At 37.9% G+C, this 15069-nt stretch overlaps 1 protein-coding gene across 2 annotated transcripts in view; it reads left to right on the top strand.

Annotated features, from left to right (window-relative positions):
* The window catches only part of DOPEY1 (dopey family member 1), a 50903-nt gene that overhangs the window by 34299 nt on the left and 1535 nt on the right, over positions 1-15069 (top strand). Inside the window, exons 23-37 of one of the 2 annotated variants that reach the window (XM_010003036.1) lie at positions 256-390; positions 633-688; positions 1184-1288; positions 1988-2054; positions 2365-2509; positions 2748-2827; positions 3379-3488; positions 3652-3801; positions 4694-4755; positions 5392-5544; positions 6767-6903; positions 8356-8411; positions 9353-9517; positions 11065-11194; positions 13403-13462. In XM_010003036.1, coding sequence (XP_010001338.1) covers positions 256-390; positions 633-688; positions 1184-1288; positions 1988-2054; positions 2365-2509; positions 2748-2827; positions 3379-3488; positions 3652-3801; positions 4694-4755; positions 5392-5544; positions 6767-6903; positions 8356-8411; positions 9353-9517; positions 11065-11194; positions 13403-13462 — 1611 coding nt within the window. The remainder of the gene's footprint in view (positions 1-255; positions 391-632; positions 689-1183; positions 1289-1987; positions 2055-2364; positions 2510-2747; positions 2828-3378; positions 3489-3651; positions 3802-4693; positions 4756-5391; positions 5545-6766; positions 6904-8355; positions 8412-9352; positions 9518-11064; positions 11195-13402; positions 13463-15069) is intronic. The other variant, XM_010003044.1, reaches the window with a different exon arrangement.

Genomic DNA, 15069 nt, shown 5'->3' with positions numbered 1-15069 from the left:
AAACTCAGACATTCTGGTGATAAAATACATAGTATGAAATATGGAGAATATTTGTATTATATTTCTAATTAGCAACTGTACTGTCAGGAAGCTACCAGTTTGTTTTAGAATGGGATGATCTTCCTGAATTCTTCAGGGAAATAAGTGATTTCAAGTGTCTAGTTAATAACTTTTCAATCCTATGAGCCCAGCTGCCTTAATTTTGGCACAGGCATTGTTTGTGTTGATAATATGTGGTGTGTTTGATTCTTTTAGGTTATTCCTACAGCAGGTGAAGAACAACTTCTCCTGGTCGAGCTAGTTCGCTCTATCAGTGTTATGAGAACAGAGACTGTTATACAGACAGTGAAAGAAGTTTTGAAGCAGCCTCCAGCCATAGCAAAGGACAAGGTATGAAAGCTGTTGAGATGTTATGGATTTCTTTTGTTTTCTTACTGAAGCTTAGAACACTGATAGCATGGATACTTCATTCACAAAGCTGAGCAGCACAGTGTAATATCCTGTTAAAGTTGTATCTTTCAACACATTATTAGACAGTAATGTGATAGGATTGTCAGTTTTGCCCTGGCAAATGAGGAAAAAAAAAATCACTTTCTTCTTCCTGATGACATAGGTTTCGTATCTTTTTCTAGAAACATCTTTCACTGGAAGTCTGTATGTTGCAGTTTTTCTATGCTTATACTCAAAGGTAAGACAGGAAGTTAAAATTTATTTCTGTCATCAAGAAGCAGATGGACAATTTGAATATTTTACATATGTCTATAGTCCCTAGGATGAGAAATAGCCTGTGTAATATAAATTGTGAAGAGAGGATGTTTTTCACCTTTAGGTGTCACAGAAAAGAAAGGGATATATTTTGCAAGTTCCCTAGTTCTGCATCACCTTTCTTCCCCCACCTGAAAATCCTGTTGGGAAATCCCCCTGCCCAAGGAAAGCTGATCTTTATTGTGCTGGTACCACACCAGCCTTGGACTGAAAGCATATATTTGAATACACTGGTTTTCAACCTTCTGTCTTTTCATAATGATTTGATGTAGCCACCTAATATTAAATAAAAAAAACAAATAATCTGTATCAATGTTGATTCACAATATCTGTCAGGGGAATTGTCAGGTAGAAAGAAAAATGGGGAGGGATCTGAGGGAGATGGCATTTTCATTGCCATTGCTGCTCTCTGTCTTAGGATTCCAGTGACCAGCTTAGTAGATAGCTGGGCAGCACTGCTGCTTCTGTTAAAAGATTCCATCCAAGTTGGACTTCCAGCTCCGGGACAATTCCTCATTCTTGGGTAAGTGCTTTTGATATTTGCAATTTCCAAATAAACTCAAATGTAAGTGTGTGAAATCATACTGATGTGTTTGTGTTTTCACATCTCTATCAGTTATTTTTGAGTGGTAGAACTATCTCCTGAGTTCTGTGGGTTTTATCAATTTCTTCTCCGAGGAAAGGTTACATATATAAAATTTTATATTACAATATGATATAAACCACAATCTTACCTTTCTGATTATTTGAGCAATTCAGGCTCTTTGAGCAGTAGGTTTATGGTTCTGATTTTTCTTAGAAAATAACTAATGACTATTTCTTAGGTATGTGCAGATTTGCAGTTGACTAGAAAAGATTCATTCCTAGCATGAAAGCTGTTTGGTGGAGTGTTAGAAATAAAATGTTTAATATGATTTTCTTTATAAAGCTCCAAGGGCCATTTGATTGAATTTCTGGAATTTATCTTCCCTAGTAAACTGTCTCTAAAGATACTTTTATGTGTGGTTTAGTGACACATGTTCTTGAGAAACTATTATGGTATGATTAAAATTAACTTACAAATGTGAAAGTGTATTAGCTGGAATACTGATAATTAGCAATGGCTGCAGGTTTAGTAAATAAGTATTGTGCATGTACATTTCTTCAACTCATCCTAGCTTTTAAAATTACTGAATAATGTATTGTGAGAAGAAAATCCATATTTACTTATATATTTTTTCAGTGTTCTTAATGAGTTTATTATGAAAAACCCAAGCCTGGAGAATAAGAAAGATCAAAGAGATCTCCAGGTAAGGAATTTGTTATATTTATGGCTCTTTTGAAAGTATTGAATGATAAATGCTGGAATGTTCTAAGATTACCTGATGTATCAATTCTGTAGTGTGAAATGTTGCTGAAGTGTCTTCTTCTTAGTATTTTTTATAATCTGCTGAAAAATGTAATGTTCTATGGAGTTAGTATTCACTAATAATATAGAACAGAAGAGATTTGAAAGCAGTTCTGTACTTAGTTACATAGATTTCCTACAAAAGCATGTCAGGACAGAAAATACAACCCTTCTGCACAAAGTTGTACAAATGCTTGTTTTTTTTCTTCCAGGATGTAACACACAAGATAGTGGATGCCATTGGGGCTATTGCTGGTTCTTCCTTGGAGCAAACTACTTGGCTAAGACGAAACTTAGAGGTTAAGCCTTCCCCCAAGATTATGGTTGATGGAAACAACTTAGAATCAGATGTTGAAGGTAGTTTCATTGTCATCTTTATTTTAAACAAAACAAAACAGACCAAAATGAGGAAAGAGGACAGCTTTACTGTATTTCAATACATTAAAAATACTTCCGTATTGTTCACACATTAGTATCTTACCCAGTGTATTTGGCCAAGTCTGTACATCTTAAAAATGCATGCTCTTAAAATATGTTTGTAAGGTAAATAATGACTGAAGTAAACTAACTTTGGACATTTGTTATCTTCATTTAGATATGTTGTCTCCAGCAATGGAAACTTCAAACATAACTCCATCTGTTTATAGTGTCCATGCGTTGACTTTACTTTCTGAGGTAAATGTCTCCTCAGATGTAATAAAAGTTCATCATCAGACAGTATTTTTTTTGTGAAAAGCTTTGGACTAGAAGCTTGGGGAAAGAGATTTGATGGGAAACACTGATGTGAAGGGATTTGGGGTCCTGTTATGTTACAATATTTAACCCTTTGTTACTAACCCAGTTATAAAGATTCAGTGAGATGTATGAGGTGTCAAGTGTGGCCTTTCAGATGTGTAGAATAGGATACATTTTTTTGGTGGCACACTTCATGTGTTATTATTACTAGGTGTTATTTACTGCTGATAATCACAGTCAGTCTTTGGTTGTTTTTTTTTTAGCTGATTCTGTAGAGTGCTTTGCCCAGGTGCTTATGCTTCTGTGTTTTTACCTTAGATTGTTTAAAAATTATGGGATCTTTATCCTTGGGATTTTGCACAGTACTTGAAATTTGATCACTTCTATCATAAACTTGAACGTTTAATAAAGGACATTATACAAAAAATGCTGAATAGTAGATAAAAGCAATTTTAGAGTGCATGATAATATATCTTTGTCTCCTTTTATAGGTTTTGGCTCATCTCCTGGATATGGTTTTCTACAGTGATGAAAAAGAGAGAGTCATTCCTTTGCTTGTAAATATTATGCACTATGTTGTTCCCTACCTCCGTAATCACAGGTATCTTTACAATGTATTGAATTGATACAGATCTCTACAGCCAGTTGAAATTTCATGGATGACACTTAAGTTGAAACAGGCATGATAAGGATTAGATGTCTATTAAATTTTCTGTAACAATTAAACAATTTTGAATTGTTGCTTTGCCTTTTTTTTTGTTTAGTGCTCACAATGCATCCAGCTATAGAGCATGTGTCCAGTTATTAAGCAGTCTTAGTGGGTATCAGTATACAAGGAGAGCATGGAAAAAGGAAGCATTTGACCTCTTTATGGATTCTAGTTTCTTCCAGATGGATGCTTCATGTGTTAACCAGTAAGACTTCCTTTTTCCTGCTTATATCAATGGTTGTTACAAATCTTATGTATACCGTTACACAAGAGTATGGATAATATAGACCAAAATTTCCCAGCAGATCTCTGTTGAGACAAATAAAGAGGGATGTTCTGTGTTTCAGATTACCACATGAAACTTGCTCACTTAAGGTATATTTCCATGCAAGAGTCCATTTTTTCCAATTTCAAGATTTAAATTTATTTTTTCTATGAGGAAAAAGTGGTTAATGTTTTATAGAATCATAGAATGTTTTGGGTTGGAAAGGGACATTAAAGATCACCTAGTTCCAACCTCCCTGCACGGGCAGGGACACCTCCCACTAGATCAGGTTGCTCAAAGTTCCATCTAACCTGGCCTTGAACATCTCCAGGGAGGGGGCTTTGCTGGGCAACCTGTTCCAGTGTCTTACCACCCTTGTAGTGAAGAATTTTCTTCCTAATGTCTAGCCTGAATGTGAGCACACATTGTCAGCTCAAATTCAGTTTTTAATCCATCAATACCCTGCAGTCCTCCTCTTTGGAGCTTCTGTCAATCCACTCGCCATCCAGCCTGTATCCATGTTTGGGGTTGCTCCACCCGGGTGCAGGACCTTTCACTTGGCCCTGTTCAACATCATGATATTCTCCTGGTCCCATCTCTCTAAATTGTCAAGGTCCCTCTGAATGGCATTCCTTATTTTCTTTAAGAAGGAAAACAGAGAAATATAGTTAGAGTTTCAGATTAAATTGCACCAGGTAAAAAGTACCTAGAGAGCTTGAATTGGAAGCCTTAATTAAAAGACCAGAAAAAAATTGTAACTATTCCTGCTAATTCCTCCTTCTTTTTTTTTTTTTTTTTTTTTTCTGATTTGTCCAAAATCTTCATATTTTAGTTGGAGAGCTATTATGGATAATTTGATGACACATGACAAAACCACATTCAGAGATTTGATGAGTAAGTATTTATGGATGTAGTAGTGACTTTTCTTCAAGGGAAACATAAAAAAGAGAAGACAAATATCTTGAAGAAAACAGTTGTTCAATACCTATTCCAACCTACTTAATTTATTCAATGGTTGTCGTATTTTTTTCAATTACCTGTTTCTGAAGATCTATAAACAACTTGAATTGAGAGAATTTGGGACCATCTTCACACCCAGTGAATTTTGCCTGTATGGCAAAGCTGATCAAACAGGGCAGGTTTGGGTGGGTTTAGTTGTTTTTTTTGTTTGGTTGGGTTTTTTTTGTGGTGTTGTTTGGTTGGTTTCTTTTAAGATCTGACACTAACTCAAGAAAAATTGATTCCAAACTGCTGAGCATCTCTACCTGCAAATTGTGTTTAAAAATAATGGCTAAACTCCCACCCCCCAGAGCCTCCAAAGCCAGGCACTGTTGTGTATATGTACAAGTTTTCTTTCAAGATGTATTTTTAAATGTATTCAAGATGTATTTAAAAATACAAATTGCAGAACGTGCATATTTGACACCTGCTTTCAAACTGCATTAGTGCAATGAAAATAAGTGTTATTCATGCCTTAAACAGAAGGGAAATCCTGATGTTGGTCTCTGCACTGTGCATTTTCCCTTTCAGCACGAGTGGCTGTGGCCCAGAGCAGTTCACTCAATCTGTTTGCTAATCGAGATGCAGAGCTGGAACAGCGTGCGATGCTCCTTAAGAGACTGGCTTTTGCAATTTTTAGTAGTGAGGTAGACCAATACCAGAAATACCTTCCAGACATACAAGGTCAGTAAAAATGTAACATTAAGTGGACTTCTGGACTCTTGATGTCAACTCAGGAATATTTGTATGACAGGGTAACAGCAGCTGAATTTGTCCTCTGGAGTATCAGTGTGTGGTACAATTTCTATTGTTGGATGCAGTGTTTCAATGGGGCAGAACATTTGGGTAGAACATTTTCAGTCTTAAATAATTACTGACTACACAGACTTTGCAATTGCCAATTGACTTTTATCCAGATTATTTCACTGATCTGTCACTTTATACTTTGATCAGTGCAATGTGCATTTTGACATAAGGACCCAAGGTAGAAACACCTATTAACTAGGAATAAATACCTGACCTGAAATTTATAAATTCTTGAATTTTTTGGCTGTTATTTCTGCTGTTCTGTTTATCTGTCCTGTTTATCTCCAAAGAATATCTCTTCCAGTGACCTTTTACATTAAATGATTGGGAATGGGAGCTGCTTGGTTTTATTCTAAGATGATGAAAATAGTTACAGCAACACCTTCTAGATATATTTTCTTTTAGTGCTACCAGGGTGGACACTTTGGTCTCTTCCTTCACATGGAAAGTTAACTGCATCAGGTTTCTTGTTTCATTTGTTCCAGGATTAAGTCTTTGAAGTTTATTTTTTTTTTCCAATTCAAATTAGTAGCTGGGTTTACTATGTTCAAGATATCAGATGGTTTTACTGGTCTGAAGTGCAAAGTGCATGTGTTGGTTTTACTGAAAAATTTCTTTGTGTGCTTCTCTGTGTGCTGAATGCTTAAAGGTGATTATTGTTAAATTGGAGCATGTGGTCCCTGTGTAGCATCCCATGTACTGTGATGATGCAGCCTATTAATGATAATAACATATGATAATAATGATAATAACATATCCCAGCTGATACATTTTTGTATTGTTTGGAATCTGTTAAATCCTCTTTGTAATGGGTGAAACTTCATAAGATGAGCAAAAATCCCAGATGCACTCTTGCATTTATGTTGAGAACTTTATGCAAAATATGCAACTTCACTGTTTAGAGGTTTCTCTTTTGTTAGCTGCTTGGTGAAAGTGTTTGGGTTTTTTATGTTAACAGAATAAAACTGTAGCAAAGTAGTGAAACAGTAACATGGCAGATGCTTGAAAAAAGTAAAAAATTGAGAGTAAATGAGGGAAAGAGAAAACACTAGTTGGAATTATGCTGAACTTAGGAAACTTTCTTGGCTTTTTGTTTCAGAAAGGCTGGTAGAAAGTCTCCGTTTGCCACAGGTGCCCACCCTTCATTCCCAAGTGTTCCTGTTTTTCAGAGTATTGCTTTTAAGAATGTCTCCGCAGCACCTTACCTCACTTTGGCCAACCATGATAACTGAACTGGTGAGTTGCAGATAGCATTCATGATTTTGACAACTGGTGCAAATTTGAGACACAACCTCATTCCCCCTCAACATATTTTAAGAAAATCTTTTAGGTATTGTGCATGAAAATGTACAATAGACACAAAATGAAAGCTGACTTATTGTCATAGTGCTGTCTATTTTTTTGCAACCAAATAGAATATCTGTTGGCTTATGCTATTTAAGCTGTTCAGATATCTCCTAAATTAAATTAGCACTTGCCCTTATTGTTCCTTACTAACTCCTACTTCAGTTTCTGCCTACGTTTGTGTACCCTCTCCACCATTCCCACTTATGTTTTGCTTAGTGTTCCATGTTTCTTTTTTCCTGGTTATTCAGCCTTCTCCCTCCAGCAAAGAGGATGAGGAGCTACATAAGGCAGGAGTCAGCATCCATCTTGTATTGGCAGCTGATGATCATTCACATCACACTGTGGCTGAAATTTTGTAACTAAATTTATATAAGGCTCAACTCAGCTTTCTTCTTTCTCTTGTTTTACTTTGCATATCATCTGTTTTCTGAGCTGCTACCAATGGAGTCTCTAGTGTTGGCTGTTTAATGCACTCTTTTGGGTTTCAGCTTTGGTAATGAGAATGGAGGAGAGTGTTGGTGCATCCTGTGGTCCATTTAGCCTGTTAGCCAAGGAGTTCCCAAGTGACTGGCTAACAGATAGCAAATCCAGTTTGCTGCTGTGATGTTTTTTTTTCTATCTGTAGGCACCTAACTTAGTGATTAGTTAGCCATAGATCTAAGCAATAGAAAGGGCAAAACTATATAAAATATTTTAAAGATTAAGAGCATTGTTTTAGCAGTAGATACATTTAATTTGATCCTGTCAATAGTATCAATATTAGGAAACTCATTCTACTGAATGTGGCTGTCTTGATTCCCCAGGCTGATTCTCCTGGCCTTTGTACAAGTTACCACGGTCCCGATACATTTAATTTGATCCTGTCAATAGTATCAGTATTATGAAACTCATTCTACTGAATGTGGCTGTCTGATTCCCCAGGCTGATTCTTCTGGCCTTTGTACAAGTTACCACGGTCCCAGAACTTCTTCCAGTGAATAGGACTGTGTTACTTCAGAGAATTCACACCTGAGCTTGACTGCTTGGTTGCATCACTTTTTTCCTCATTTCCTTTTGGTCTTACTCTCCAAGTAGTGGAGAGGTTAGCCTCTTGAGAACTTTCCTGGCGATTAAAGAGCTAGTTTTTTATGGCCCTGTGCTACTCAGGCTACATATAAACAGATGAAAGAGCTTCAAGGTGCCAGTGTCCACTCGTAGTTCAGGGGGTTGTTTCATCATCCAGGAATGGAAATAAGGCTTTGAATGGTTCCTCTAAAGCTTATTACTCAGGCCCCCTCTACAGCATTTCTCTGAGTCACAGTCCATAAAAAATGGTATTAAAATGTAGTATTTCATCGTCAGGTACAAGTGTTTTTACTGATGGAACAGGAACTCACTGCTGATGAAGACATTTCCAGGTAAACTTACGAACTTCCCATTGGTTTAACTTACTAAGCAGTCTCCTGGCATGCTGATGGGCAGTTGAGTCATTCTTTAGAATAATATGTCTTAGAAAGAATTGTCAAGCTCACATGGGAAGGACAGGTAGCAGGGACAGTCTGACTTCAGTAGCAGGGACATACTGTTCAGGACAAAAACCAAATTCTTCCACTGTCAGATTGTCTATAAACCACTAAGGTAAATTAAGCAATAGAAGTATGTTAGTTCTTACAGTGTCTTCCTGATTAAAATGACACTGCTTCTGCGGTTAAAATACAGCATGACTTTATAGCTTTTCTGTATTATACACTTACTTAGAATGATGGATGACTTTATAGCTTTTCTGTATTATACACTTAGAATGATGGGCTTTTATTTTTGTCTGCATATAAATGTAGTTTCTTCTAGTGTTAGAAAGACAAAGATGAGGTGGGTAATTTTTCTTTTGTTGTTTATTTCTATCCCATCTACCTTCTACACAGTATGATCCAGTTTCAGTCAGTGTTAGCAGTAGAGGCAGACTTATTGAAAAAAAATCTCCCAATAACAGGAATTATTTGACCAAGTCTTGTCCTTAACTTTTTTTCCCTAGATACTCTTTGTTTTTTTGAAGAATTTTTCTTTAAAATAAAGTAATATAGGCATGCCTGGCAATTTTAAACTTTGTCATAATTTGGATGGGAATGAGATAAAATGTAATGTGTTATATATTAACATTTTATCTCTTACATACAAATATTCAAAAATATACAGAACTCCACCCATAGAACAGACTTACAATGTTCTTGTTTGACTTACGGATTCAGGATTAAGTTGGTAAATAAAGAATTGTGTGTTGGTAAAGGCAAGTAAGAAAGATGGTGTTCCCATAGTGGCAGAAGGCTGTTATGACTCACCTGCCTGCTGTAACTTATTTTAGAACTTCTGGCCCCTCTGTTGCTGGTCTGGAGACGACGTACACAGGTGGCAATGGTTTCTCCACATCCTATAATAGCCAGAGATGGTTGAACCTGTACCTGTCTGCTTGCAAATTTCTGGACTTGGCCCTAGCTTTACCATCTGAAAACCTGCCTCAGTTTCAGATGTGAGTAGAAGACACGGTCATTTAAGTTTTTGGATGTTTTTCCATGCCTGTTGGTAAAATTCTGGTGTATAAAAATCTGTCTTTTCCTATTTCCTTTCCTTTTCTGGCCTTCACCCAGGGTGGCTTATAGTTCATTCCCTCCCAGTGTCAGAATGGCCCCCAGAGCAAATGATGATCTACTCCAAATGAGTTCAAGCTGGTTTGATTTAGCCTGTGGCAAGAGATTCTCCATACTTGTGAGCTAATCAGTAATACTGATGTAGTCAAGTATTTTATTTTTAAAGCTTTTACTTGCAGTATTGTCTAAAAACTCAAAATACACCCACACATCTCTGTGACTAATGCATAAGATGGGATGATAATATGTTGTCTCAGCATGACTCACTTAAATGATGCCTGCATGATCTATCTGTCTGATGTCACAGCAAACCTGCTAGTGAAAGGGACCCCATAGGTTTTTTTGTGGTCAGCAGTGTCCATGTGTGCAAAACTCACAGCCTCTACTATCTTATTCTCTTGGGAAATAAAGAAAAAGCAAAACAGCTGGCATTTGGTAAAGACCCTAGAAATGAGAGGCCACAAAGGACAAAAGAGAGTGTCTTGGCTCTTCCTTTGCACTGCACAGTGGTGACCATATGAGAGCTGCTGCCTTGGTGCAGCTCTGTAGACATTTAGTCACCTCTAATTCTGGTATTAAAAAGATGTTCACATGGACTAGAAGGTGGAAGGATTTGCACACACTGTAGTACACTACCCTGTAGTGTTCCTAAATCTAAAACTAATCTTGAAGATTCCTTGATTTCTTTTCTGGGAATTTGGCTCATAATTCTTGCTCAGTTCTCCAAGCTTTTCTATTCCCTATTATTACCCAACCTGGGTTTTATTTAGGTGATTACTGTGCATTTCTGGAAATACAGCAGTCATGCTGAATCACACTGTCTTTTATGACAGTCTCATGAAGGCTTGGATTGAAGTTTTAAGGACAGAAACTTTTATTTCCTTTATAGTTTATAACACAAATAGCCAGTCCTTGCAGTGCAGCAAGGGGTGCAGGGTGTGAATTGTCCACTTGGTCTCATTGGCCTGTGAATAGGTAAAATAAATGAGTTTCTTATCTATGTGGTATATTGAGTACATTTTGTGTGTTACAGTAAGCATTGAAAATGTGCAGCAAAATGTTTTAAGTAGCTGTTTAATAATTCAGAATTGTTTTCAGTTCTCTTGCACACAATGAAGATGTGAATACTACTGTTTTTAGCTTCCCTGCCTAGTTTTTACTCTTGGCATCCTTTAAGAAACTCTAAAGGAAAAAGACAATGCTGCATTCTCAGCCATGTTGCTGCCTGCTTTACAGAATTTATCTTCCTTATAGTTTCCTGTCAAAGATGATGTTTTTTGTGGGGGTTGGTTTTTGGGTAGGGGTTTTTTTTTCCTTCCCTCTTTCCTTGATACTTGACTTGATCTCATCATCCACTCATATTTTGAGATCTAGCAGAAAAGCCTGCATGGCCAGTATGGTAATGTCTTCTTGTGTTACCTCATGACAGGTATCGCTGGGCTTTTATTCCAGAAGCATCAGATGATTCCGGCTTGGAAGTGCGAAGGCAGGGGACACATCAGAGGGAATTTAAACCATATGTGGTGCGTCTGGCAAAACTGCTGCGGAAAAAAGCAAAGGTGTGTCACTTGCTTCCAGTTTTGCTTTTCATTGGAAGCTTTCATATACAGTAACTTACAGCACTGTTTCATTTTTAATAATTTCATTATTTTTTTGTAAGCAATGAAGAATGGAAAGGAGTTTAGCTGGTGTGGGAGATTCCCACTGGAGGAATCTCACGTCAGTGTCAGGCAAAATCCACACGTAGGTATATGAAAAAAAAAACAACAGCCCACCAACAAAAACAACAACAAAATATCCCCAAACAGACAAAAAAAAGCCCATCCAGTTTTGCTTTTCATTGGAAGCTTTCATATACAGTAACTTACAGCACTGTTTCATTTTTAATAATTTCATTATTTTTTTGTAAGCAATGAAGAATGGAAAGGAGTTTAGCTGGTGTGGGAGATTCCCACTGGAGGAATCTCACGTCAGTGTCAGGCAAAATCCACACGTAGGTATATGAAAAAAAAACACAACAGCCCACCAACCAAAAACAACAACAAAATATCCCCAAACAGACAAAAAAAAGCCCACTTTTAAGCTTGCTATAGTAAAAAAAAAAAAAGACTGTTTAATGATTCTGAAGTTTGCAATTACAAGTATTATTTGTATTGAGTGAAAAGTAGAATGTGCTTCACTGTCTATTATACTTTAACACAAAATCTCTTGCAGATAGCCAGTCATATATGTCAATACTAGTATAACTAACCACCTTGTGAAGCAGAAAAGCATTTTTGTTAATAATTCTCACATTTAAATATTTAGAAATCTGTTACATTTCTAAAAATGACAGAACCAAGAGTTCTGAGAGTGTGCAGAGGCAGGAAGGGCTGGGTTTCTTTCCTGAAGCATTTCCTGAAGCAGAGAACAGTAGAAACAGTTCTGGGGAGATCTTGGCTGCACAGTTTGTAGAGTGGGAGCAGGATTAGGGTTGCCACTATGTTGGTGCATTAAGTTTATTAAAACAGTGCTTTGGTTGGGGTGGAGGCCTGATCTGCTGACAAAGCTGATGGAACCTGGCCAAGCTCTGTTGCAAGGGGTTCCCTGTGCTGCCACAAGGAATAAAATTGCTGTCAGATGCTTTGCTACTCCTGCTGTGAGGACATAGCCCCCCTGGGCATGCACTTAGTTGGGAAACGTTGCTGAGTGTGCCATGGAAACAGAGAGGAAGCTGAGACCCATATGGAACAAAGCTTTGAAGTTTCATTCTTGAGTTTCCCTCCAAATAGATGAAAATGTTAGGGCTGTAACACTGGCAGTTTGCTGTAGCTGCTGCATTTACAATCTAATTAATGCTTTCAACTGAGTAAAGAAACTAGAGGTTGCATAAAATTTAGGCATAATTTAGTTGCAGGCAGATCTGAAGTATTCAAGCATAGAGGTTAAAACAAGTATCTGAAGCATATCTGCATTCTTAATTTTGTTGGTTTTGACCCATGAAGATGAGACTTAAATTTCTCTTCTCACATATATAAAGGAATAATCAGTTCTAGCTGACCACTAATCAGGCATAGTCTCTCACCCGGTGTGGTGTGCTAGACCTGTTACAAAGTTGTCACACTCCAAATAATCTCGCTGCATAAATTATAAATTACAGACAATGTATAAAATACACATGCTGGTAAGTAGTGTATGTTGAGATAGATGCCTGAAGTCAGGACTTCCACAGCATGCTTCAAGAGTCTGGAAGTCTTCCTGGAATTTCTGGAACCCCCTAGTCATTGCAGCAGTTGCACACTGTGAACCATAGCTGGGGTATGATGATGAGAGAAAGGTTAATAATGAATACTACCTTCCAGGCCATTTCTTCTTTGTGCAGAGAATACTGTTGCATATAGCTGCAAGTTTTTCTTAGAAAATGACTGTTTCTGAGCAGAATGTACCAGTGGATCTTAATTTTCCATCAGTGCAGTCTATAACTAACGTGCAGATTCCTGTAGTATGGTGTTGCTCAAGGTCTGTTGTCTGAAGGAAATGTGCTTTAAAACCTCATTCGGCACTACCGGCAATAAACAGAAGAACAAACTGGCAGTGCTGTTATTGTCTAAGAGGGCCTTGGCCTCACTAGCTCGAGTCTGCCATTTCTGGACCCATGGACTCATTGGGGTGGGTGATTTTTCCAGGTGAAGCACAGCACCCAACCAAGCAACTGCACGGCCTTCATGGCAAAGTGTTATTTTGATATATGAAATGCAGTCTGAAAGTTCTCCTCTTTCCTTCCACAGGACAAACAGGAGGACTTTAAGACGGTGGTTTTGGAGGGAATGGAGATGGCCAAGCATCAGGTGAGGGTGGCCTTTGATGCTTGACTTGTGAAACAAGCTCGCCATAATAATACTATCACCTCAAGGCCCTGGGCATATTTAACTTTCACTAACAACTGAGAGAGATCAGTCTTGTTAGAGGACAAAGTTGAGAGATTTTTTTACATGAAAGAAGGGCCCTTGTTTTTATAGATAACTTAAAAAATTGTTTTTAGGCTGCTTTCCTATATGAAATAGAGTATTAAAAGTTAATGATAGTTCTAAAAAGAATTATCATCACAAATAATTATAAAATTAAATAATAACTTTTGCCAATTGACAGGTGTGAAACACACAATCCCTAATCAGCCTCTGTCAAAGTAACTGTTAAGTATCTGAGGAATTAGTGTTTGCTTAGCAGATACTGCCATGAGGAAGTGGCTTGGATGGATTGTGTTCCATTGCTCAGAGAGAATTAGCATTTTCATGTGCACCCTGTTTGGTTGGCTGCTGTGTAACACTGACACTTGCTGCGTGCTGGAGGTAGTCTGTGCTCACCCCTGGGTCATGCTAAGCATGGTAGAGAACCAGGACTGAAAAGCTTCTCTTCTGTGAATCTAATGTGAAGTTTTTAAAGGAGAAACTTTAAAAACTAGTAGTTTAATTACAAGTAGGAGAAATCAGTAACACACTCAGTGTTGAAATGGAGTCTTACCTTCATTGTCCTTCATGAACCTTTCTTTTCTTAGGACTTTAGAGCTAGGATAGTAAACTCCTATGACATGTGAGCCAAACACCAGATTAAAATTCTTAATGTGTTCTTTTGACTTTAACCTAATGTTTTTTGTGAAGCAAATGTCACATAGGGTCCTGAATTGCAAGACAGTTGCTTCATTTAAGAGACAAAAACTGTATTTGCCTGAAGTATCAACCCTTGAAGAAAATCTGTTTGCTTATGGACTGTGCAGTCAGTCTTACCTTGCGCTCTGCTCCCCCTGCTGTTCTTTCCCCCTTACTATCGTTTCGTTACAAAACCTGCTCCTTGAGAGTTGTGCAGCCTGCAGAGGTCTCGAACTCCCACCTGGGTGGAGGCAGTGCCAGCGCAGCGGGAGAGAGGGAGATGCTGGCCAGAGGCTGGTTAGAAGGTCGCTCTTCTTGATGTGTGGCCGTTGCGCTTCTTTTCTTTTTCCTCACAGAGTAAAAAACCGTGTTGCTCATACTCTGCCCAGAGTGGTTTGCCAGTAACGGTCCAAAAAAGGTGTTTCTAGTAGTTATTATAGTACCTTGCTTGTCTGCATTTGAGTATCCTTCTTTGACAAAAAGGAAGTGACAAGTACGTTAAAAGCAGCTGGATGCTGGTGCTCAGGTATTTTAGTCTGCAGGTAGTTAAGGCAACCCTAAACAAGGTTACAGCAGTGTACTGGTACTGCCTCTGAGCATCTGTGGCTGCTGCCTTAGCTGGTGGGGTTCCTGAAATTCTCTCCTTTGAAAGCTCCCCCCTGTGAAAGGGAAGATGCTTAACCAAGTTCTTCTGGGAACATGCAATGAGAAACTGAACTGTTTGCCTTTGAGGACAACTTCAAGTGTTTGCTCAGAGCCTCCATGTGTGTTATTTCTGATACGAAACCCAGCACTGCTTTTGCTCTTTC

The sequence above is a fragment of the Chaetura pelagica genome, unplaced genomic scaffold, assembly GCF_000747805.2.
Source record: "Chaetura pelagica isolate M959 unplaced genomic scaffold, ChaPel_1.0 scaffold170, whole genome shotgun sequence".
NCBI classification, from domain to species: Eukaryota; Metazoa; Chordata; class Aves; order Apodiformes; family Apodidae; genus Chaetura; species Chaetura pelagica.
This window is presented reverse-complemented; position numbering and strand designations above follow the sequence as displayed.